A 25,857-nucleotide genomic window follows, 5' to 3' on the forward strand; every position below is an offset into this window, starting at 1 on the left:
TCATCATTTTCTGACACCTTCTCTGTCTGATGTTCCCATGGGTTTCTGGAGGCTGGCAAGTTATATTTTTTGCATAATGACAAGTGCACTGATTTTGCCACTCTATCATGTCTAATTTTGTAATCTGTGCAATCTTTGGACATTCGTAGATGAGGTGTGACACAGTTTCATCTTTTTCTTGGAAGAGTAGTCATTTGCTGTTAGTTAGCACTAATTTCTTGGATATATTCGCGAAGGCTTTCACGGCTGGGATCTAATGGTTGTTGTGGGTTCTTCGGGCTCTTTGACCATGTTCTGGAGGTTGTCCTTCCTAACGTTTTGCCAATCTCTGTGGCCGGCATCTTCAGAGTGCATTCCTCTGAAGATGTCGGCCACAGAGACTGGCAAAACTTTAGGAAGGACAACCTCCAGAACACGGCCAAAGAGCCCGAAAAACCCACAACAACCAATTCCTTGGATCTTACCTTTCATAAAATTAGTTTGAAGTGCTTCTTCTTCTGCAGCTATCATCATCATTATCATCATCATTATTGTATTGTAAGCATTACTTCAACTCCAAGAAGCCCTGCATAGCATAACGAGTGATAAAGGATTGTGGGAATCATAGTTGAAATAATTTAGTGGACTAACAATCCTCTACTCCTGTTTCCTTGAAATGGCTGTAGCTATTTCTTGAATACAGTGATGCCCCGCACAGCGAGGTTAATCCGTTCCGGATTAACCTTCGCTGTGGGAAACATCGCACTACGGAACACAAAAAGGCATTGGAACGTATTAAACAGCGTTTAATACGTTCCAATGCCATAGAATACTCACCGTAGTGCGATGCTTCCCAGAGGCCGGCAGCCATTTTCGCGCCCTCCCCTCGCACAACGAGGGCGCCAAAATGGCTGCCATCAGTTGTCCGGCGGGTCCAAAATGGCCGCCGGAACAGCCAAAAGGGGCCGGGGCGCAGCGTTTTCGCGCCCTTGGTAAGCAAGGGGAGCGCGCGAAAACGCTGCCGGAAGCCCCGAAATGGTTGCGCGCAGCCATTTCGGGGCTTCCACAGCGTTTTCGCGTGCTCCCCTTGCTTACAAAGGGCGCGAAAACGCTGCGCCCCGGCCCCTTTCGGCTGTTCCGGCGGCCATTTTGGACCCGCCGGACAGCTGATCGGCGGGTCGCAAAGCGAAGGTCGGTAAGCGAGCAGCTTACCGACCTTCGCTCTGTGAATTACCGCCTATACGGGCATCGTTTTGCGATCGCATTTGCGATCACAAAAACGGCCTCGTAGAGCGAATTCATCGCTCTACGAGGCGCCCGTTGTGCGAGGCACCACTGTACTAGTGAGTGTTTGCACAGCTAATGTAATATGATGCTGTTGTATTATGATTAAGGGTGAAATTTTTATAATTCCATGACTCCCAGCCCAAGACGTTAGCTAGAAGCCTCAGGCAGACATCTGGGATTGGGAGAAGAGAAAGAACGCGGCAAAAGAAAGATATTCCTACCACCATAATCTACTTCACTATGTGTGCTTTATCTGGAAAGTGGAAGGGAACACTTTCTCTCTTGCATAGCTTGCCAGGAGTTGCCTCAGTGCTCCACAGAGTAGTCTTGCTGCCCATCAGATTTTGTAGGGAGAGTTCTCAGTAAATTACCCTTCCAGCTAGGTTTCTGTTGTTCTGTTACAGAAAAAGACACTTCTATTTGGGGTGAGAGAGTTCATCAGAAAAATTGTGGGGGGCGGGAAGAGCAACTCCCTTACATCTGTGCTGTCGTTACCAACTAGATTGAGTTCCCTGTAGCTGCTATTTTGAAAGGGGAAATAAAAGTATGAATGAAGACAATAAGGTGTCCAATGCCATATAAAGGCTGTTTCTGCTTCTAACATAGATTTGTATAAGGAATTAGGATCATTATTTTTTCTCACAGGTCCGAATTCGTGTCCATTGCTGTGGAGTAAATTTTGCTGACATACTGGCTTGCCAGGGCCTTTATCAAGAAAAGCATCCCCTTCCATTCACCCCAGGTAAGTAGTAGAAACTTTTTGATCTAGCATATTTGTTATAGTTAACTCCTGACCCCTAACTGAAAAAAAAGCTTTGGGCCAAGCAGACTTTGGCACAAAGTAGGTGACTGTGAAAGGAATCAGATGCATTTCAGATAAATTGCTGTCTGACTTCTGTGATGCAGTCCCAAAGACTATCATCAACAAGCCAAGCACTTCCTGGTTTTCAGAGCGCTTTACACACTGTATCCCAACAGACCTTACCAAAATTCTGTAGAGTAGATGGATAACCATCAGTCACATTGCAAGAGAGCAATATACAATAAAATCAACAGCTATGGCTATTCGGTAGAATGTATCCAACAAATGGGACATGTTAAGACTGAGAGTAATCTTAGGCCATGTAGTATTGAGACATAAAGGCAGCAGGACCTTGGTATAATCATAAATATGCTTATAATTGACAATGCACTGCTTCCACCCAAACCAGCTAAATATCTCTACTTAACCTTAACACCTAAACAATACAAAACCCTTGCTCTAAATGCACTTCCATCAGCAGTCCAGGAAGGGAAGTATAACAACACCCCTTACACTCAGCATATATGCCTCTGTAACTCTGGTGAGATTGAAACCATCTCCCATGTGCTTTTTTTCCTGGCATTTGAGAAGTCCTCATTAACCCTTACATAAGGGCATTACTTGGATGATCAGAGGCTCTTGCTGACAGCGCGATGCCCTGGCATATATACTGAGCTAAACCAAAATTCAGATATGTTGACAAAAGTAGCTAAATTCTGTGCTGTTGCAATCAAAATTCGTGAAGGAAAGGTTCCACCCAAAGCACAGCTATAGTATCTGTAAATTGGTGTATGCATGTAGAGGCCTTAAATTTCATACGGGCTCTATGAGCTTCTAAGTAACAATTCTGGCAATCTATGTAAACTACAGTAGCCCATAGTCAAAGCCTATGACAGGGAGGCAGGAAATATCTAATACTTAATAATAAGATGTATGAATGTCGTTATATATAGATGCTTTTAGTGCTTTTAGACTGATTTTATGTTTCCTAATTTAAATAATGTTGCTTACTTTTGCTGGTCAATGACAACATTTATTATTATTCTGCAAAATATACTTCCCTTTTTCTCTCCTTATTACAGATGTGGGGTAGGTTGAATAGGAAAGGTTTGTGACTGGGACATGATATGACTTCTCAGCTCATATCCTGATTGTAGGACAATGTTTCGTTCAGTGTTCTAGTCCAAGGAGGCCATGATGTTTCTCCTGCGTTTGACACTAACTGGGACATGCGTTCCTCAGGCAATTAGACACTTTTTAACCTCCGCTCCTCATCCAAGTATTTTGGGGTTGTTCCTTCTATACTGCCTCTTTTGCCCCAAGCTGATATCTTAGATAATCCAGGTGTTTAATAAACAGAACTGAGATTTCTTCATCTCAGTTAAACTCTCTGTTTCTATTGTAAAGTCTAACTTGAGGTGACATGAATGTGTTTATGTCTGTTAGTAGCCAGTTATTTTTATATGGTAATAGATACGAGGGGTGCTGATAAGTATTGAGCTTTACCCAGAAAAAATTGAGCTAGGAAGCTGTAACTGCTGCAGTATTCTACATATTCCCCCAGGTAGTCAATGCACTTGTAACATCTGCCCTGCAGCTTCTTAAGTCCCTGCAAATCAAATTCTTCCGACTGCTAGTGTAACCACTCATTTGCAGCATTAGTTGCCTCCAGAACACTCCCAAATCGTTGTCCTTTTAGGTGTTTTTTGAGTTTGGGAAACAGATAATACTGTAGTCAGAAGGAGCCAGGTCGGGAGAATAGGGTGGATGGGGAATCACTTGAAAGCCTAAGGACGTCAGTTTTGCCACTGTTTGACCTGCAGTGTGTGACGAGGCATTGTCATGCAACAGGATGACACCTTTGGAGAGCTTTCATCAACACTTTTCCTTGATGTTTTGCCTCAGCTTCGTCAATAAAGCACAGTAATATTTTTCATTGATGGTTGAACCCTGTTGAAGTTGCCATTTGCTTCTGCACCGACCTTTGCACTCGGAACTTCTTTGGCCTGAGGGAACCGCTGTGCTTCCATTCCTTAGACTGTTCCTTTGTCTCAGGATCATAACAGTAGATCCATGTCTCATTACCAGTTACCAGTTTGTCCAGGAAATCTGACTCATTTCTTGCAAAATGGTGCAAAACAGCCAACAATGATTCCACACGTTTCCTCTTTTGTTCAGTTGTCAAAAGTTTGGGGATCCACTTTGCTGCCAGCTTTCTCATTTCCAAGTTGTTGTTGATAATTGCACCAACTCTCTCACGTGATATTCTCAGATATATAGCAATACTTTTGGCTGATATTCAGCAGTCCTGCATGATCATGTCATGGATGGCTTTCATATTTGCAGGCACAGAGACAGAAACAGGCCTTCTACTGGGTTTCTCACTTTCAACACCAAAATGGCCAGTTTTAAAATTGACAATTCAGTGTTTAAATGTTGCATTTGAAGGGCCACTGTCACCTATAGTTTGTGACATTTCCTCATGGATCTGCTTTGCACCTTTCCCTTGGAGAAACAGGAACTTGATTATGGTCCAGTGCTCTTCCACATTGAACTTTTCTGGAGGTGCTGCCATGGAGCTGAAAATGAAAGATAAATTAAAATTATAGGTAATTGATTTTTGCACCATTGAATACAGATAGATTGGCCAATACACCCTGCAATTTATAACTTCCTAGCTCAATTTTTTTCTGGGAAAGGCTCAATACTTGTCAGCACCCTCTCGTATGAAGGGACGAATGAGTTGCTAGGTATGGATGATAAAGGTCAAACAACAATCATACATAAATATATTTCTTCTGTATTTAATGACCAAAATTACTTATTTTCAGATTGTCAGTCTTGTTGGCACATCCACTCTAAGCTGTATAGACAGACTTATCTTAATAAACCCTAGCACTGACTACTTTTTCAGAACTCTGAAGTAGACTTCCTTTTTCGAACTCTCTCAGATCTCTCTCTTGTCTAACTTTGCTGATCTTTCTCTGATTCTGACTCAGCTGTCACCTCTCAATTGATACACAGACTTCATTCCCACAGTATTCCAGTCATACTAATCAGTCAGCATTCAGTCCTCCAGTTGCCAATCACACTAGCACTCTGACCATACATATTTATCATGTAATGCATACAGTGGGGTCTCGACTTACGAACTTAATCCATATTGGAAGGTGGTTCTTAGGTCAAAAAGTTCTTAGGTCGAATCTGCATTTCCCGTTGAAAACCAGTTAATCTGTATCTGATCTTTTCCGTCCATAGAAACTAATGGGAAGCTGCTATTCCGCCTTCTTCCACTAGAGGGGGATATTTTCCCCCCCTTAGGTGCAGGAAACGAGGAGGAAGGCAGGGAACAGTTTGCAAAGCACTTTAGAAATCTTTTTTTTTCAACAAAGCCAATTTTGAATCATGTTTTAAAGCATGTTGTGCTGATTTTTTCAGCACAAAGACACACAGGCAGGCTTTTTAGGTGCTGAGCAAGCCTCCCCAAGCCTCTTCAGAGCCAGCCCATCAGCTGATATGTGGGGAGAGGAGGGTGCAGGAATGGGGGAAAGCACAAAATGGTTGCCAGGCTCCCTTCTGATGTGGGCTTTTAGCTGTTTCCTGCTCTTTTTCCTGCTGTTTGGGGGCTACCAAGGCCTGGTAAGTGACTTTCTTTTATTTATTTTTAAGTTTCTGACCCTTTTTCCCCCTCCAGAAGCCTCTAAGGGGAGGGAGGGGGCACGTTTTTTCCTGTTCGTAACTCGAGGGAAGTTCGTATGTCGTGTCCTTATTTCCCCTATAGGGCGGGTTTGTAAGTTGAATTGTTCGCAAATAGGGTCGTTCGTAAGTCGAGACCCCAGTGTAGTGCTATTCTTATAAACATTTTTTATAGATACCGTTTTTCCCCAAAATTAAGACAGGGTCTTATATTAATTGTTATAAACCGCACTGGGATATTCTAGGATAACAGACAGTACAGTGGTGCCTCGCATAGCGATCGCTCCGTTTAACAAAAAAATCGTTTTGCGACGCTGTTTTTGCAATCGCAAAAGTGATCGCTTTGTGATGTTCCCTATGGGGAAAATTCACAGGGAAGCGATCATCGCAAAGCCCCCATTTTCGGCCAGCTGATCTGTGTTTCCAAAATGGCCACTGGGTAAACAAAATGGCCGCCCGCTGTGTTTAGGGACAGATTCCTCGCTTAAGAGGCAGAGAAAAATGGCCACCATATGGAGGATCTTCGCTTAAAGGTTACTTTTTAGCCTATAGGAACGCATTAATGGCGTTTTAATGTGTTTCTATGGGCTTTTTAATATCACTTAGCGATGAAATTGCTTAGCAACGATTTTTGCTGCATGGATTAACATCGCTAAGCGAGGCACCACTGTGTATAAATATTTAAATACTTGTGTATAAAAAAGTATAGGAGATTATTTTGTAGGAGGCATTTCTGGTGGGGATCAGTGGATAGGAGGAGATTGCTTCAGCCTCCCAATCCTCCCTTGCACATGTCCTCTGCAGGACCAGCCTAAGACATTTTGCTGCCTGAGACAAAACAGCAAAAGCCAGCCAAGTAATTCTGGCACATGTCTCTACTATTGCACTAAGTAATAATTCTATAATGACCAATAATAAATTAACAATTTGCAGTCCTTTCATATCAACCAGAATCTACTGCCACAGGCAACCATCTCACTTTGCCTAAATGTAGAGCCAGTCAATTTTCAATATTTTTTTTCACCAGCCAGATTCCAGAATAGAACGTGAGCTGAGTTTGAAGGGTCATAAACCAAAGGAGATGGTTTACCAAAGGTAAAGTTCTTAACCAGGATGGTTAAGAACTTTACCTTTTGGTCTGCCCCTTTTCTTGAACGGATGCATTTCTGCTCTCACATTCACATTTTCTCCGCAAATGAGGACTGGGGACCCAGGTTTCCCAAGAGAACATTTTGTTCCATCCTTCGCAACCATCAGGTCAATATTTTCACCTACTGAGGCTTGTTCACTGGAAATGTAGAGTTCTGACTGGAGATCGTGCATGTAAATCATGAAGCCTATGGATGAGCCAAAGGGTGGCGCTGCGGGCTAAACCACAGAAGCCTGTGCTGCAGGGTCAGAAGACCAAGCATTCGTAAGATCGAATCCACGCGACGGAGTGAACTCCCGCTGCTTGTCCCAGCTCCCGCCAATCTAGCGGTTCGAAAGCATGCAAAATGCAAGTACAGTGGTGCCTCGCTTAACGATTGCTTTGTACAACGAAAAATTCACTTAACGATGGCTTTTTTGGAGCGATCTTGTGCTTCACTTAACAATTTTCCCTATGGGCGATTTTCGCGTAACCATTTCGGGACCATGCTTCGCTTAACGATGACAGTTTTAGGTCCCCTTGTTTCGTTTAACGTTTTTTTACAGCCCCATTTTTGCTATTTTTAAAATATTCTAAAATGTTTAAAAATGTTTAAAATGCTTGGAATCGTTAGTGCACCTAATAAAACCTTCGTTAACTTAATTTGGCTTTGTTCTGAGTCTTTTTGAATTTTTTGTGAATTTTTCCCCCCATTGAAATAGGCTTCAATGCATTTCAATGGGTTTCGCTGAAAATTTTTTCCTATAGGGATTTTCGCTTAAGGATGGTAATCCGTTCCAATTGGAACGGCTTATCCGGTTTTCAATGCATCTCTATGGGAAATGGTGTTTCGCTTAACAATGTTTTCACATAGCGATTTTTTTTGCACCAATTAAAATCGTTAAGCGAGGCACCACTGTAGATAAATAGGGACCACCTTGGTGGGAAGGTAACAGCGTTCCGTGTCTAAGTCGCACTGGCCACATGACCACGGAAGATTGTCTTCGGACAAACGCTGGCTCTATGGCTTGGAAACGGGGATGAGCCGAACACGACTGGACAAAAATTGTCAAGGGGAACCTTTACCTTTATGGATCATTAAAAATCATTAAAATAGATTAATTGAAAAACTGCTTATTCTGTGCTCACTCTAATTTTTTTACTGTGCTCACAAGTGACACCTACTGACCATTTCACCACATTGATTTCAATGAAGTCATACCTAGTTGAACAGTGTTCCAGAGTTGTATTTTGTGAAATGTCCAAACATGTATAGTATGTCTACGTAATGATTCCACAATATTGGTGAATCAAGATTGGTGTATATCCAGGAATGTAATACTAATTGTTTCAGTTACTTTGATTAGACTCGTTACTTTTTCTGTACAGTGTATACTTCATTGCTTACTTATTGATGCACAAGTGTCTGGTAACATCTGTCACTAACACTGTACTCTGTGTTGTGTTCTCTTTCAGGAATGGAGTTTTCAGGGGATGTGATGGAGGCTGGCAAGGCTGTCACTCGTGTGAAGAAGGTAATAGTGAGTGTGATTAGGCACAGATTTAAACGCAGATTTCATCATGTCAAGAAAAGTCCTGAGTCTTTTACCCTTAGTAGTTTCTGAGTAGGTATGGACGGAAATAGTTTGGTGGTCCCTTCCAGCTCTACAGTTCTGTGATGATGAAGAAATAAACTAGCCTGTCTACATCCACTGAACTTTGTTTCTTAGATCTAGTTTATATTGTAGCATAAAAGGGAAAGGGCTGACCTATGGTTGGCTTATTTGTCCCTAAATGAAAGAATAAGATGGCCCCCATGCCATTTACAGAAGTTGACCAGACTGGCCACTGACACTTACTTCAACACTTACTACAGGGTAGAACCTTCGACAGTACCCCAAGGCAGCAGTACATCTTCAGTCTCACATGGCACGTTGTGGTCACATGGGATCGCAGGGCCACCTAGTACAGTGGGGTCTCGACTTATGAACTTAATCCGTATTGGAAGGTGGTTCTTAGGTCAAAAAGTTCTTAGGTCGAATCTGCATTTCCCGTTGAAAACCAGTTAATCTGTATCTGATCTTTTCCGTCCATAGAAACTAATGGGAAGCTGCTATTCCACCTTCTGCCACTAGAGGGGGATATATTTTTCTTTTTTTCCCTTAGGTGCAGGAAACAAGGAAGAAGGCAGGGAACAGTTTGCAAAGCACTTTAGAAATCTTTTTTTTTTCAACAAAGCCAATTTTGAATCATGTTTTAAAGCATGTTGTGCTGGTTTTTTCAGCACAAAGACACACAGGCAGGCTTTTTAGGTGCTGAGCAAGCCTCCCCAAGCCTCTTCGGAGCCAGCCCATCAGCTGATATGTGGGGAGAGGAGGGTGCAGGAATGGGGGAAAGCACAAAATGGCTGCCAGGCTCCCTTCTGGTGTGGGCTTTTAGCTGTTTCCTGCTCTTTTTCCTGCTGTTTGGGGGCTACCAAGGCCTGGTAAGTGACTTTCTTTTATTTATTTTAAAGTTTCTGACCCTTTTTTCCCCTCCAGAAGCCTCTAAGGGGAGGGAGGGGGCACGTTTTTTCCTGTTCGTAACTCGAGGGAAGTTCGTATGTCGTGTCCTTATTTCCCCTATAGGGCGGGTTCGTAAGTTGAATTGTTCACAAGTAGGGTTGTTCGTAAGTCGAGACCCCACTGTACAATCAGCTCATGTGGCTTATGCAGCTTTGCCCTCCAGCATCTCACTGCTGCTATTCAGCCTCCAGCATCTGCTGTGTGAGGTGACTGTCTAGTGGTGAATCTGACCTTGAGCCAATAGTGGACACTAGAGGTTTCACAAGGAAAGGTATCAACTGGTATTGGGGCCTGTTGCTGTTAAAGCTTGGCCTTTTTGGAGTACCACTCATGGAATCCTGCAGCCAGTGTGGCTACTGCCTGTGCTGGCTAAGGGTTTCTGAGGGTTATAATTCAAAAAGTTACTTTTTCAAGCTCTGCCTTGTGCCCTTTTCTGCCATTTGGATCAAGTATGGAGCTGGCATACTGGCTTTCAGACCTGCTGCTGTCAACACACCTCATACTTTGAAAGTTTTCCTGTGGCGATGTTGCTGTTATTGTTAGAGGAAAATTGGCCATCAGTTTGTTTGATCTTCATGGGTATCTGATTATGACTTTTGAACAGGGGGATCGTGTCATCGGTGTGGCCAACACCAAAGCCCTGGCAGAGGAGTATATTGCAGATCAAAAGGTAGGTTAAAAACAAAACCCTAAATATTGTTTTTCATGATTGAAACATGGTTGATCAATCAAAATTGTTTCAACAGATTAGAAGATACCCTTGAATACTTGAATTGCAGGTGAAAAGAAGATAAACAAATACCATTTAGTAAACCTATATGCAAAAATGTGTGGTGCAAGTACTCTTTTACAAAGGTGTTTTTGCTTTTCTTTCATGCAGGAGAATCTAGAATGAAATTCTTGGATATGACATGGATATGACGTAACATAGGCTTACATCATTTAAAAAGAAACCTCTTTTTCAGAACAATTTGTATTTTTATGCAAATGAATGGAGATATAACTGGTTGATTCATCAGTCAGAACTCATGTGATTAACTGAGAAGCATTAGAATCTCATGGATGTGTACTCTTACTGCATGCAGTGGCATGCATTTTCTTCCATACAACTTATGGTTTTCTTTTAATTTTTACATTTTAAAAAAATAAGCATACATCACACTACACAATCCAAACTTAAAGGAAAATAATAAACTAGAATAAACAAGTGACACACAAATTTTAGATACAACACTTCAAAAATTATAACAAGAATTGGTTATATCTCGTAGTGGCGGGGAACACATTGCTGTACAACTAACTATGGTTTTCGAAGGATCTGCCAATATTACAGGCCCAATCCACTGAGAGCAAATCAGATTTGGGTGTAATCAGGAAGAGACCTGGCTGCTTATGTCAAAGAATAATGTTGAGTTTGTTGTAAACAAATAAATTATGATAAATAATGTGTCCAGAGGATAAAATAAAATAGATCAGAAAGCAGCATATAACTTCTCCCCAAAATCAGTCTTCAGGCACGCGCATCCTGTCGGCCTTGAGGCAAAAGCCACGACATAGCTACAGAGCTTTGGATGTTATGTCTCTAGCACTTCTAGAAATAGCCTGAATAGAAGAGAAAAGCAGTCAAGAGGCTCCACAGCTAGTGAGAAGTGTAAATATCCAATTATGTTTTCAGTTCAAGGTTGAAGAGAAAGATGGGTGCCAACTTATACCAATATGGTGCATTATGATCATGAATATACTGCTTCTGGCTATCTTGAAGTGAACTCAAATGGGAAACATTAATGCAATGTCATGTACTTTATGGAGTGAAGGACATGGATTCCACATCATGAATCCTGTGGTGCAGTGGTTAAACTGCTGTAGTGCAGCTAAACTCTGCTCACAACTTGATGTTCAATCCTGGGTAGCCAGCTCAACTCATAGCCTTCCATCGTTCCAAGGTTGGTAAAATGAGTACCCAGCTTGCTGAGATGGCAATGTGTAGCCTGCATAATTAACTTGTAAACACCAGAGAGTATTTGTGCTATTGTGTGATACATAAACAGCACACTTTGCTTTCCTCCCCTTAAGTCCAACTTTCAATTTGCAAAATAGAGTTTGCCGCCAGCCAGTGATATCTACTACACTGGAACTTGTTTCTACAGTCTTTGTGTGCCCAAGTTCAAGAGATACCTAGTGTGGTATAGTGCAGGGGTCCCCAACCCCTGGTCCGCAGCCCAGTGCTGGTCCGTGACCTGGGCTGGACTGGGCCGTGGAGACATATCTCCCAAACCCCCATGCACTCCCCCCACAGCCCCTTCACACATGTGAGTGCACCACCCACCCATTCACGCATGCGTGTGAGTACCCCTGCCCATCACACATGTGCACAAGTGTGCATGCACCCACGCGAGCAGGCACCCACCCCTTCACACATGCGTGCGAGCATGAGGGGGTGCCCCACCTTCCCCAACCAGTCTGCGGTATTAAAAAGGTTGGAGGCCACTGGTATAGTGGATAGAATCCATGCTCAGCCATAGAAAACTCACTGGGGTGAGTGGAAACTGGTAAAACTACTCCTTAAATGCCTCACTTACCTTGAAAGACCGATTAGGGTTGCAATAAGTTGGTTTCAGCTTAAGAGCACATAACATAACATAAGGTAAAGGAACTGCCATCAGAACAGTTTGACAGATACTGGATTATAGTATACAAAATCAAGCAGAAGCCATTAATATTCTTGAACTCACTCTGCTGGGAAAAATGCTAGACCCTTTACATGTATCAATGCTGGCCACTTCTATTACTCTTTGGTTCACTTGTTATGTGTGTCTATCTCAGTGTGCATTTGGAAGCAAGTCTCTTGAAGTACAATAACATTACCTTGTTAACTCTGCTGTAATGTGTTTCCCCGAAAATAAGACATGGTCTTATATTACTTTTTGCTCCAAAAAAGCATTAGGGCTTATTTTCAGGGGATTGTGAGAGGTGTGATGAGAGCATAGAAGCTCTCCCTGGAGTGCCATCCATCAATAGGGTACCCAGAGAGGTATCCTCCGCCAACCCCTCGAGAAAGCATGCACCAGGGAATAGATATCCGGGAACTGGAAGAGAACTTACGGGGTCTAATTGTGGCTACACAGACAGAAGGGGAATTGGCAGGAAAGGAAGAAAGAGGGAGGTTCGTAATAGAGGCAGGAATGGGAGATATAAAAAGGAAGAGAGACAGCATAGTGGGGGGTTGGGAACTGATCTGGGGTGAGGATCCCTGGACAGGGAAGTGGGAAAAGGTAAATATAAATTAATTAAATAATTAAATAAATAAATAAATAAATAAATAAATAAATAAATAAATAAATAAATAAATAAATAAAAGTACCCCGAGAGGAAGTGGATTACTGGCGAGGATGCCACAGAGACCCTCTTACTGGGGAGAGTCGGAGGCATGGGAGTGGAGAAGGAGGTTGAAGGAAGAAAGAGAGGCAGTGGCGAGAGAAGCTGAGGAGTGTCAGTTGTGGCATGCGGAGGAAGGGCAGAGGATGGCATACTTCCCGGACCATGGGGTCCCTCTGAACGAGGAGTCGCTTTGGAGAGAGAATGGAGACGAGGAGACCCTTCCACTATGAGGGGATGAAGGAGATGAACCTAGGAACCCAAGTTATGACCCCTTTCTGCCCGAACCATGGGAGACTAAATCATTGAACCCTTTTGAACAAGAAAACTAGCGCAGCAAGAGAAGCTGGGAGAAGAACCATTAATGAACATTTTTCAGTTAAATGATACAATAAACCCAAGTTTGAATTTTGCCATAAAAACAACTCCTGTTTTTCATTGTGGCCTCTGTGAATGCACATAATAGGGTTCAGACTGCGCCTGCACAGAAATTATCAGAAGATTCTAGAGCTTTTGGGGGGGAAATTACATAGTGGACAGTTACCCCTATAGCGCATGCTCCGCCTGCCTCAACCCTCAGTTCCATTTTACTGCCTTTAGCGTACAGAACTTCTCGGTTAGAGCTCCCTATTGTCTCAAACCTTGCGATTGACCACGGACTGATTGACTACGTTTACTGTTTTTTCAGACTTCGTTACCCTCGTGCTGTTCCCTTTCCCCTTTTTCACCCCTTTCCCATTCTCAGTCGGACTGTTTTCTTGTGTCACGACCCAGACTGTTACGTTCCCACCTTTTCTTAAAGGACTGCCTTTGTCGTCTTGCACAGACTGTTTTTTCGACCACAGCTTTTGCTTGCTTATCGTGCTTGCCTCCTCGGTTTCTGACCTGGACTGTTCACGTCAGCTATTTCGTGAGTGCATTTGGCCCCTTACTTTATGTCCCCATCAGGCTCCTTCAGGCGCTGCATGACCTGCACTCGCAAGCTCCCATTTTCGGACGGTCACAAGCGGTGCTTGTTTTGTTTAGGGGAGACTCATCGCCCACAGTCTTGTAAACATTGTAAAAACCTTACCAAGCTTGCTCTATGGGCGAGACAACAGCACTTGAAGTTGTTTTTGTGGGATAAAACTTTGTCGGCAATAAAACCTAATGACATGGAGACGGGCTCTGCTCCCTCTTCTGCTCCTCGCCCGGACACTGCAGGGCAGTCACCAACGGACATATCGGCACCAAAAACCCTTCAGAAGCCATCTAAAAAACCCTCGGCGTTGGGGTCTAAGAAACAATTTACCTTGATGTCCGCATCGATGGATTCGTCCAGGGCATCGTCCAAAGAGGCTCTGAAAAAGAAGAGTGTGCCCAAAGAGAAGCCTAAGCAGGGACATAAGAAAGATCAGAAGGCGATATTCCCCCAATCCCGACTTCTCCACCTTCGGTTATTTTGGAGGACTCTTCCCGGGATAGGGAATCGATGTTGGAAGCCGCTCCATCGCTTCCTCCCCAACAACCGCAGGCTCCGCCTCCGGCATCGAGCCGCTCACCTAGCCCAAGCCAGCTAGAGAACAATGCCTTGTCTAGCTCAGCTTCTGCCCATCAAAGCCCTGTTTACACCGGGCGGGTGTTGATGACACATCAGTCATCATCTATGTCTTCAGGGTTGAGGTCTCCACCCCGTAAGAGGCTGTCCAAAAAGAAGCACATCTCCCCTGAGCGACACAAGTCCTCCCATTGTGAGGTTGTTGACGCTGAACCAAATCTAAGCATGATGACCCACTCATCATATACCTCGACCGTCGACAGTCTCGGCGTCAACGCCACAATGAAGACTCCGACTCTGACTCCTCCTCAGACAGACACTATAAGAAAAGTAAAATGATCAAGTATATTTATGCTTTGACGTCGTCTTCGTCTTCCTCCGCCTCTCCACCTAGGCATCGAGATCGTAGATACCACGACGTCGACAGGCGATCCTCTAAACACCTAAAACATCACCATACCTCCAGACTCCATTGCCACTTCTGAACCTTTGCAACCTAGGAACAAAACGCAGCACACCTCCCATGGATCCAGAATGAAGGCAACAACATCCACACCACTGCCTTCGGAACATGATGATTTTGTCACATCTGCAGACTCTGATCAGGGTCAGGAATTCATGTCTGAGGCATCACAGGAGACTCAAATGGATGGGCGGACACCCAATTCAGATGCGGGCGATCCTCACCCACCTTCCCCATCTGAGGATTTTTCCTCCTCTGCCGATATGGTTTCCAGAATGGCTAAAACTCTCAAATTAGACGTGGAACAACCTCCACCTCCTAAGGACGACCTAGTATTTGGGGACATTAGCCAAGATTGTTCTCCCCCACTAAGTCTCGCATTTATCCCAGCCTTGATGGACCTAGTTAAAGAGTCTTGGAATCTTCCATCTGCCTCTAAACAAGTCACTAGGCATGTGGAGACTCACTACCAGACACACAGAGATGAATCAAATTTTCTTAGTAAGCACCCTGCACCTAACTCTATAATAGTACAATCTAATGCTTCAAAAACAGGAGGGAAAGCCAAAGTTACTCCAACTAATAGAGAAGGCAGAAAGTTGGACGTACTGGGTTGCAAAATATACTCCTTCACTACTTTCTTGCTACGTGTCTCTAATTATCAGGCTGAAATAGGGGCTTACCAATGCCAATTATGGGCTAAGGTGCTACCCACTTTAGAATCAGCTCCAAAGGAAGTCAAAACATCCCTGCTCAATACATATTCAGAGGCAATGACAGTCACCAAGCATCAAAGACTGGCGTCTCGCCATGCAGCTGATGTAGCATCTAAATCAATGACGTCAGCAATTGCCTTACAGAGACATGCCTGGTTAAGATCTTATGGCATTACAGAAGATGCAAAAACAAGCATCGAGGAACTACCCTTTGATGCCAAGGGTCGGTTCAATGAGAAAATGAATGACACCATGGAGAACTTGCATAAAATAAAGAAAACAGCGAAATCCTATACCATTCAACAACAACCAAAATACCAGAGATATCAATGGCGAAAGTCATATACTCAACAACAATATCAGACAACATCACAACCTTGCCGTTCGTTCATTTTTCTTTTATTTATTTTTATTTATTGTATTTATACCCTGCCTATCTAGTCATTTCGACCACTCTAGGCGGCTTACAACATAAAGTTCAAGCAGCAAAACCAAGGTAGATCCTCTCAGGGCTCTTCTACGTCTATTCCATTCAGATCTCATACATCTTCGCAGAGGCATCAATCCTTCTACCCTTCTCTGAAAAAGACAAAACAGTATCTTTGACTCCGGTCCAACAGACTGTCTAAGACCTCCCCCAACCACTTGTCTGTCTCCCTTCATCCAAAACTGGCCACAGATTACAAAGGACGCTTGGTCCTAAGCATCATTCAATTTGGCTATCATCTAAAATTTGCAAATCTTCTCCCATTAGGACTTTTAAAATTCACACCATTCTCATCAGCCCTAGATGAAGAGGCTACAACACTACTTCAAAAGCATGCCATTCAACTGGTACCAGAACAAGACCTCATGGACGGATTCTTCTCCCGTTACTTCATGGTGCCGAAGAAGGACGGAGGAATTAGACCCATCCTGGACCTCCGAGAACTAAATACTTACCTGCTCCCCCGCCGATTCCAGATGGTCATGTTAGAATCCATCATACACCTATTAAAACAAAACGATTGGTTTGTCATCATAGACTTACAAGATGCATATTTTCATATATCCATTCATCCACTTCATCAAAAATACCAATGTTTTATCTTCACAAATACCGTTTATCAATTTACCGCGCTCCCGTTTGGCCTATCCACTGCTCCACGCATGTTTACAAAGTACATGGCTCCCATAGCAGCATATCTATGCCTCAACAAAATCACTATTTATCCGTACATAGGTGATTGGTAGCAGATTCTTATCAAAAAGCAATTCGAGACACAGAATTTGTTCTGAACACCCTCCGAAGGCTAGGTTTACAGATCAACACAAAGAAATCACATCTCATGCCTTCTCAAAATGTAGATTACATTGGTGCAAGAATAGACTTGGTGAATGCTCGCATTTTTCTTCCAACACAACGCATTCAAAAGATTGTCACTGCAATCAAACTGTTTCATCCTCATTCCAGTGTCTCAGCACATCACGCTCAACACCTGCTAGGCCTGATGGCCTCAACAACATCGGCGTTACCACATGCACGACTCAAAATGCGTTCACTTCAAGCCTGGTTCTTATCAATGTTCAATCCCATGCTGGACAGTCAGAACAAGTGTCTTTGTGTCACTCCAAAACTGTCAAAACAGCTCAAATGGTGGACTTTCCTCCCACACCTCACAATGGGTCGCCCGTTCTGCCCCCCCTTTGCCTCTCTGTCCATGTTACGACAGATGCCAGCCTTACGGGCTGGGGTGTGCATTGTGTCCATCAGAAGATTCAAGCACTGTGGACCAGACAAGAAAGGCGTCTACACATAAATCATCTAGAACTGTTGGCAGTAATAAAAGCCTTCCGTGCCTTCCTTCCTCTTCTCACGGACCGTGCTGTACAAGTAGTATCCGACAATACCATGATGGTATTTTAAATCAACAAGCAAAGAGGCACAAAATCGATGTCTCTCCTGTAGCTCACTGTAGAGCTATGGGAATGGTGCTACAACCATCATGTGTTCCCAGTAGCGATCCATGTGTCCACCACAGACGACGAGATGGCAAATACACTGAGCTGCATGACAACACAAAGTCACGAGTGGGAACTCGACACACCCACGTTTCATTCAATCTGTCACAGATGGGATCATCCTTTAATTGATTACTTTGTGACCGATCAGAACAAGAAGTGCACCCTGTTCTGCTCACATGCGAACAGGTCTCCCAATTCTCTTGGGGATGCCTTCATGACTTGATGGGGCAGGGACTTGCTATACCTCTTTCTACCCTTTCCTCTCATACAGAGGACTCTAATCAAGATTCGACAGTCAGGAGCCAATGCGATCTTGATAGCTCCATGCTGGCCACACCAGCCATGGTTCACAGCACTACTTCATATGGCGTCAGACTCTGTGAAATTACCTCCGCTACCACATCTGCTCACTCAGAATACAGGCAGCATTTATCACCCAGATGTCCAGTCATTACATCTGACGGCCTGGAGGATTTCCCCCTCATCCAGAAAGTACTGAATAATGCCAGGAATCCATCCACAAATTCCCTGTACTCACAAGAACTCCTTGAAATTCGCTCAAACTAATAATCTGTAGTCGGTACCAGTATCCCTTTCTACCCTTCTCACGTACCTACAACATTTGTTCGATCTTGGCTTAGCTGTAGCAACTCTTAAGGTCTATGCTTCAGCGGTTGTCACTTTCCAACCACGCCAGTCAGATTCTGCACACCTTTTTTCACATACAACTCTTAAGGCCTTCCTAAAAGGATTGAACAATCTTTGTCCCCCTGTCAACCACCAGTGCCTCAATGGTCCCTACAGTTAGTCCTATGGTGCCTGACAAGACATCCCTTTGAGCCCATGGCAACTTCTCATATTAAACTCCTTTCGTTCAAAACTCTATTTTTAGTGGTGATAATATCAGCCAAGAGAGCTAGTGAGCTTGTGGCCTTGAGAGCAGACTCACCTTATCTACCATTTTTCCGTGATAAGGTCATCCTTTATCCGGATGTGGCATTGCTTCCAAAAGTGGTTTCTGAATTCCATATGAACCAGCCACTTATTCTACCCACGTTTTTTCCTACTCCATCTTCAGATACAGAAAAGATGTTGCACTCCCTGGATGTATGCAGAGCCTTGGCGTTCTACACATCAAGGACCAAGGAATTTCGTTCCTCTCCCAGACTTTTCATGTGTTTCTATGGGCCTCGCAAAGGAACTCCGGCGTCTTCCTCCACAATCTCCAGACGGCTTGTTTCAACCATAGCTTTGGCCTATGAACTCACAGGCTCTATTCCCCCGGACTGTCTTAAGGCCCATTCTACCAGGGCCATTGCTACCTCTACAGTTCTTCTCCGGGGAGTGGACATTCCTGACATATGCAGAGCAGCCACCTGGTGTACAGTGTCCACATTTATGATGCATTATAGACTAGACTTACGGGCCAAAAATGAGGCCAGATATGGGAGAGCAGTATTATCTTCTGTTCTGGAGTGATGTCCCTCATCCTGGTAAGTGAGCTTGCTAATCACTCTATTGTGTGCATTCACAGAGGCCACGATGAAGAAAGTGAGGTTACTTACCTGTAACCATTGTTCTTCAAGCGGAGCTGTGTGAATTCACACATTCCCTCTATCTGTCACTCCTGAGCAGTACCTTCAGTTTATTGTGGCGAGTAAAACGGAACTGAGGGTTGAGGCGGGCGGAGCATGCGCTATAGGGGTAACTCTCAATCATGTAATTTTTTCCTCCAAAACTCTAGAATCTTCTGAGAATTCCTGCGCAGGCGCAGTCTGAACCCTATTGTGTGAATTCACAGAGGTCCATTTGAAGAACAATGGTTACAGGTAAGTAACCTCACTTTTTATTCAGTAAAGAGGCAGAGGCTAAATACGAACCTTCACATGGATGTTTTATTTTTTTTCATGTACAACAATCTAAGTTTATTCAAATACAGTCATGTCATCTTCTGGTTGCTGCACAATGGTGGAGGGCAGGGTTTCACTTAACTAGGGCTTATTTTTCAGGTATGGCTTATATTACCGGCATCCTGAAAAATCATACTAGATCTTATTTTCAGGTTAGGTCTTATTTTGGGGGAAACTGGGTAGTGGCTTATAAAAAGTGCAAGACAGTGTGGCAGTTATATTCCAGTGTTCCTTGGTGCTGAAGAGAGGGTCAAAACCATGATATAACAACCTATGAATCATGGCTCCATAAAACAAAGTTCTTAGAGTGGTCAGCCAGGCAAGACGCTTGTGGCTACGCAGCGGTGATTTTATCTTTATTTTATATAATTTTATATGGTTTTTATCAATTTTTGTTTAGTAGAAACTCCTATTTTACTTTCCGGCTGGAGGCATGATTTTAACCTTGGCAAAAGTAAATACAGAGATAATGACCACTAGAGCTGCTGAGAGACATTAGAAATACCTCTGTATCACAAAATTACACAACTGAAGCCTTGGGAAGAAAACAGAAGAAAATAACACCATTACTGCGGACAGTAAGCACCTGCTTGAATCAAACCTGCAAGAAAAGCATTTACTTTGTCTAAGAAAAGCCATCTGCCTTTGGGGCGTTGTTTGGCATACAGCAGGGGCTGATCTGCCATCTTGGTTAATCTACAATTGGCTCACAGTGAGTAAAAATCCTCCAAGGAACAGGGTGGAATAACCTGCCCTTTAATGGTTTATGTTTGAATGTTTACTGGAGCTAAGAAGTGTTTTTATACGGCACTTACTGACCGTAACTGTGAAACCCATATTCTTCTCCCTCTGAGTGGAAGTTTGTACCTGCAGAAGTAAAAGGGGACACTAATTAAGCTAAATCTGTGAAGTATAATTATGGTCACTACTAGGACCAAAAAAACCTATGGCAAGATAAAAAAGGCTTCCAAAAAGCCAAATCAGAAATCAATAGCAGATTTCTGTGTGGCCTCAGATTTCATCAGCCAATGTGACCATACTTCCTCTTATAATCAAAGGCCACTGAGGGAATTTACATCAAGTACCCCACTTACTACGGAAAATGTAGGCATAAGTAATGGAGAGACATACCAGGGGGTTGCAGTCGGACCTCCGCACTCTGGAGGAGAAATCGGCAATTGGTCTCTGGACCCAGAACTCCTAGAGAAGGCTCTCTCTGCCTCTACGGAATCATTCTATAAACATCTAAATCTATCAGCACCTGGGCCCAAGGAGAACCATATGGAAGGAAACGTAGGTCCCCAAGATGCTCAAGGGCCTGAGAGTGAACAAACTAGGAGTATTTACACCCAACTACGTGATCAGTGCTTCCTCTCAGCTAAATCCAACCAGACAATTTTCAATAAGCTGCATGATCTAAAGAAAGAAATTGCTGATATTAAAGCAATACTACAATGCATTGCTGACATGATAAAGTTGGGAATTTTAAAAGCAGCACCTCCCTCAAACCTTCAGAATACTGAACAGAAAGGACTTCAGGCAAAAAAGGAGCTGGGCACAAAAGATCAAACACAAAAAGATAACTCCCCAGCCTTTAAAGGTCAGAGTTACCCTCAGCTATCGGAAAAAACAACTCAGGACCAAATGCCCATCTCCGGGATGACCCTAAAGGCTTGGGCAGACCCATATGACCGAAGTGAGGACCCAGAGGGACCTGACCTAACATCCTCCAATCTAGACCTAATAACCATAGATGAATGGTGGGGAAACACCCAAGAAGAACCCTATCCTCAGCATCCACTTCCTGTGACACCTGTGCAAGAAAATTATACAGAAAGAAAACCCCCAACGGTCAGCAACCTCAGACAGTGAAGAGTCCACCCCGGTTGAAACCCCATCATCCAAGCCCATGAACCATATCACTTTATTTATCCCAGTGAGCCCGGGCAACTAAGAGGCAGGGTGCACATGATCTTCGCCAATAGTAAACAGGCCCATCATTTTTGGAGCCTGTTATACAAGTTTGAAAAAATAGCAGTGTCATTCAAATGGGGAATACATACAAATTATTCAAATATCAACTTCAGATCAATCACAAAATTGGATACCCACAAATTAATACATCCAGAGAAATTCAGGTTCCAGAACAAAGAGATAGCCCCTCAGCTGCTTCCATAAGGAAGATAACAGCTGAAAATACCACCTATGACCTGTATAGATACAGGGCTGAAGCTTCCATCATTTGCAGCAGATCACCTTCCAAAACCAAATCAGATGGCAGAGGAAAGGAAACGCACACCAATTTTGCAACCTTTCCAAACAATATCCCAATTAACAAGCCCCGTGATCCTACATGCAAAATAAAAAACCAGAGTAATCAGGTGAAAATGCTCTCAAGGCCAAGGCATCTTTCAAGAGGTATTATATCCTCCAGAAATGATAGAACATGCCATCCATACAAAGAGAAGATACATCCAGCCTGCACAATTGGAACTATTTCTGACTCCACCTCTGAGTGGCATATGGGCAATAGATATGCCCCTTTAGTAGCTTATCCCCAGAACTGACTATTGGAAGTAAAAAAACAAAAACATTTGAAGAAGTCTTCACCCTGGAATACTGCATGGGGGAAAAAAAGTCCAACTTCACAAAGATTCCAACAACGACTACGTACCCAGGTAGAGCTGAAAGATCTTCTTTTAGTAGAGAGACACAAAGAAATCAAAACAACAAAGACTGGGCCCATAAAGATTATCCTTTACCCACACCAGCTGCTCCCCTCACCTACAGAGGATGTCAGTCATCAGATGTATCCCAGCCTGCTCTGGAGAAGCTAATGATATACAAGGAAGGGAACCCCATTAAAATTCTCTCTGCCACAAGAGGGGAAATGACCCCAAAGGCAGAAGAACTGAACATTCAGGAGCAAAATGAGGCACCAGACACTTAAGTATGGCGGTGTGCTCCAGAAAGCAACCAAAAATCTGCATCTAAAGTTGAACTTTTATCATGGAATGTGGCAGGTTGGACCAGATGTATCTCCCATACCCATGATACTCCTTTCTTTCGCAGCAAATATGACATTATTCTTTTGCAAGAAACATGGTCTGACAAAGATATAATACTAGATGGTTTCGACTCTTTCATGGTAAAGGGGAGACTGGGGGGGGGGCTGAGCATTCTGGTATCAACGACTCTGAAAGTGAAACCTACGACGAAACTCCCCTTGAGACAACTGGCCATGGCAGTAGTACTTGCAGGAAGTATAAAAACCCTATTGATCATTAAAATATACTTACCTCCTGCATCTAGAAAAGCAGAAACAGAAGAAAATTGGACAGACCTTGAAAACTATGTAACAGAGCTTATCATGGAACATCCGGATGCTTTGGTCCTGACTGGTGGGGATCTAAACGTCTGTATGGGACCAGATGATGACTATCTGGGAACCAAATTTAAGATGATAGCCAACATAAGAAATGATAATGTGGGGAACCTGAATCAGGAGAGGGCATCTAAAGATCAACATGCAAACTATGCTGGGGCCTGTCTGTACAAATTTGCCTATAGACTGGGCCTCTCAGTTTTAAATGGCACAATCACAGGTGATACCCCAGGAAAATACACATTTATGGCAGCATCTAAAGCTAGTACAGTTGACTACATCCTGGTGTGCAGCGGGCTCCTTTCCATGGTTGAAACTCTCCAAGTACAGTACTGCCTTACATGGAGGGGGATCATTTCCCCCTACATCTAAGATTCCACCTAAACATTAGAAATTTAGACACAGAACCAAGATATCATACTGAAATTACAGCATTAGAAAGAGTGGGTTGCCAAGTAAGATGGTCACCTAAACTGGCACAAAATCTAAAACAACTTTTAACTTCGAAAAATCTGATTGACGCCCTTAATTCAGTAGGAAGCCAGTCAGTCCACCGGAATCCTATAGATATATATGAAATTCTCTTACAACAGCTAAATCCACATCTTGTCCATTCATATAGCAGAAATCTTCAGAAATCATATAACCGATCCAAACCTTGGTTCAACCAAAGCTGTAAGGCAGCAAAACAATTAGTAAATCAGACATACCAGGAATACCTGAGAGCAGAAGACCATGTCAAAAAAGAGGCCCTCCTAAAACTAATGATACATAAAAAAGAATACAAACAGCGGATACAACACAGTAAAAGAGAACACATGAGAGAACTAAGGAGGAAGGTGATAGAGACTATAACCCCCTTAATAGATTCACAGAACGTTCGGAGGAAAATAGGCTTGAGTTCCTTCTCTCAGATGTTGATGTGCAGATCACCTGTTGGGTTGCGAGGTTCTGTGTAGCAATACTTCGACTGAGGAAGTTAAATACCAATTAGATTGCAGTTCCCAGTTGTTTGTATGCCAACATATTCTAATGGAATATTGAAAGTTAGAAATCTTAATGTTTTACTGTATAAGGTTTTATACTTATGTGACTGGTCTAAGGACCGTAAATAAACTATTGTTGTTGTTGTTGTTGTTCTTAGAATGTAATAGATAGGGCAGACCATAGTAAACAATTTGTCTTTATTGATGTTCATGTTTTTTTTTTCTCTTCATGAAGCTGCTCTGGACAATTCCACAAGGAGTTTCCTATGAAAGTGCTGCAGCACTACCTGTTTCCTATGGGACAGCCATTTTAGCCCTTGAACATAGAGCTCAAACAAAGCCAGGGTGAGTGAGGTACCCAGATTTTCACAGTCTCCACTGTTAAGTCTTAGGATAACTGGCCAACAAAATTCTGTGTCCTTTTGCAATCAGGGGCTGCCATGAGACTTTCTCTTAGGTGAAAATACTACTGAAGTGCAACTTTTGAGGAAAGGTTAGTGTAATGTTCTGGAGTTGAAGTAGGTTTTATATAAAGCTGTGTAGAGCCATTTTGTTTTGTTTTATATTGAGAATGTCAAGGTTTTGGTCTGCGTTTTGGAGATTTGTTGTTTTCTGAAAGAAAGAATAGTTGTATTAAGTGTGAATCTCATACTTTGAAGAAGTCACGCTAGTTGAGGCAGGGTTTCATTGCAGCAAGAACTGGTCAGGTTTCAGGCAAGCTCCTGAAACTGACTGGGACCCCTCGGTTCCGGCTCCCCCAAACGGGGGGGGGGAGGACACTGCTAGGAGAAGCGATGTCTGAAGCAGCAGAGATGACAAAAGGGGGGAATGGGACCAGGAAAGGCTGGTTCTTCCTCTGATGTCGCATCTGAGTGCACAGATCAAGGAGGAAGACATCTTGGCAAAGAGCTGGGAACACCCCAAGTTGAGAATAAGCGAGTGCAAATGGATGTTGGAAATATCTCAACCAGAGCCTCTGAGTAAGTTAAAATATCTGTTCATGTAAGGAAAATCTCCATGGACCCAAATAACTACACAGAAAAGAGATAGATATGAAGAGTTAGGAAAATGGAGTTTACTCTTTAAAAAAAAATTATGGTAGAAGTGAGCCTCCCCCCCCCCCAAGAAGGGGTAGAAAACTATCTTGCCATGAAAGTAGAGCAATTTAAGATAAAAGCCTTGCTCCTGTGGCTATCTGAAATATCAGTATTAAATCCTACTTACTTTAAAACACCATGGAGCCTTTAAATTTTTATTGATGTGATTTGCAACCTTGAGAAATTTCTACCCAGAGGGAAGCTCCATCCCCTTCTTGGATGAGACATGTAAATAAGACTGAGAAAGGAAAGTAAGTTTACAGTAACATCTGCTGATAGAAGATTTTGTCAGGAACGCATCTCTTTAGAGAAGTCGGTCCATTAGGGGAAGGAGCCAGTTGGAGTTCCTAGCATCCACCTTTCCATTCTAGACTGGGTGAGATCTAGTAGGTGTGTGAGTAGGCAACTATGGGGAAGCTTCTGTCCCTAGATTTCCAATTACTCACTTATTTGAGCTTACAACTCTTTATCTGTGTTCTTTGGTCCTTGCACACCGGCCTTACTAGGTTGTTGTTTAGTTGTTAAGTCGTGTCCGACTCTTCGTAACCCCATGGACTAAAGCACGGCAGGCCCTCCTGTCTTCCACTGCCTCCCGGAGTTCGGTCAAATTCATGTTTATAGCGTTGATGACACTGTCCAACCATTTCGTCCTCTGTTGTCCCCTTCTCCTCTTGCCCTCACATATTCCCAACTTCAGGGTCTTTTCTAGGGAGTCTTCTCTTCTCATCAGATGGCCAAAGTATTGGAGCCTCAGCTTCAGGATCTGTCCTTCCAGTGAGCACTCAGGGTTGATTTCCTTCAAAATGGATAGATTTGTTCTCTTTGCAGTCCAGGGGACTCTCAAGAGTCTCCTCCACCACCACAATTCGAAAGCATCAATTCTTCGGCAGTCAGCCTTCTTTATGGGCCAGCTCTCACTTCCATACA

General features: G+C 43.2%; 1 protein-coding gene across 9 annotated transcripts in view; it reads left to right on the forward strand.

Moving 5' to 3' along the window:
• LOC110091080 (quinone oxidoreductase-like protein 2) overlaps nucleotides 1-25,857 on the forward strand; it is a 131,753-nt gene that overhangs the window by 81,891 nt on the left and 24,005 nt on the right. For 8 of the 9 annotated variants that reach the window (XM_072998196.2, XM_072998193.2, XM_072998192.2 and 5 more), the window contains 4 exons: nucleotides 1,912-2,008; nucleotides 8,370-8,428; nucleotides 10,062-10,127; nucleotides 24,069-24,178. In XM_072998196.2, the coding sequence (XP_072854297.1) occupies nucleotides 1,912-2,008; nucleotides 8,370-8,428; nucleotides 10,062-10,127; nucleotides 24,069-24,178 (332 nt within the window). The remainder of the gene's footprint in view (nucleotides 1-1,911; nucleotides 2,009-8,369; nucleotides 8,429-10,061; nucleotides 10,128-24,068; nucleotides 24,179-25,857) is intronic. The other variant, XM_072998194.2, reaches the window with a different exon arrangement.

This window comes from Pogona vitticeps, chromosome 4 (assembly GCF_051106095.1).
Source record: "Pogona vitticeps strain Pit_001003342236 chromosome 4, PviZW2.1, whole genome shotgun sequence".
Taxonomy (NCBI): domain Eukaryota; kingdom Metazoa; phylum Chordata; class Lepidosauria; order Squamata; family Agamidae; genus Pogona; species Pogona vitticeps.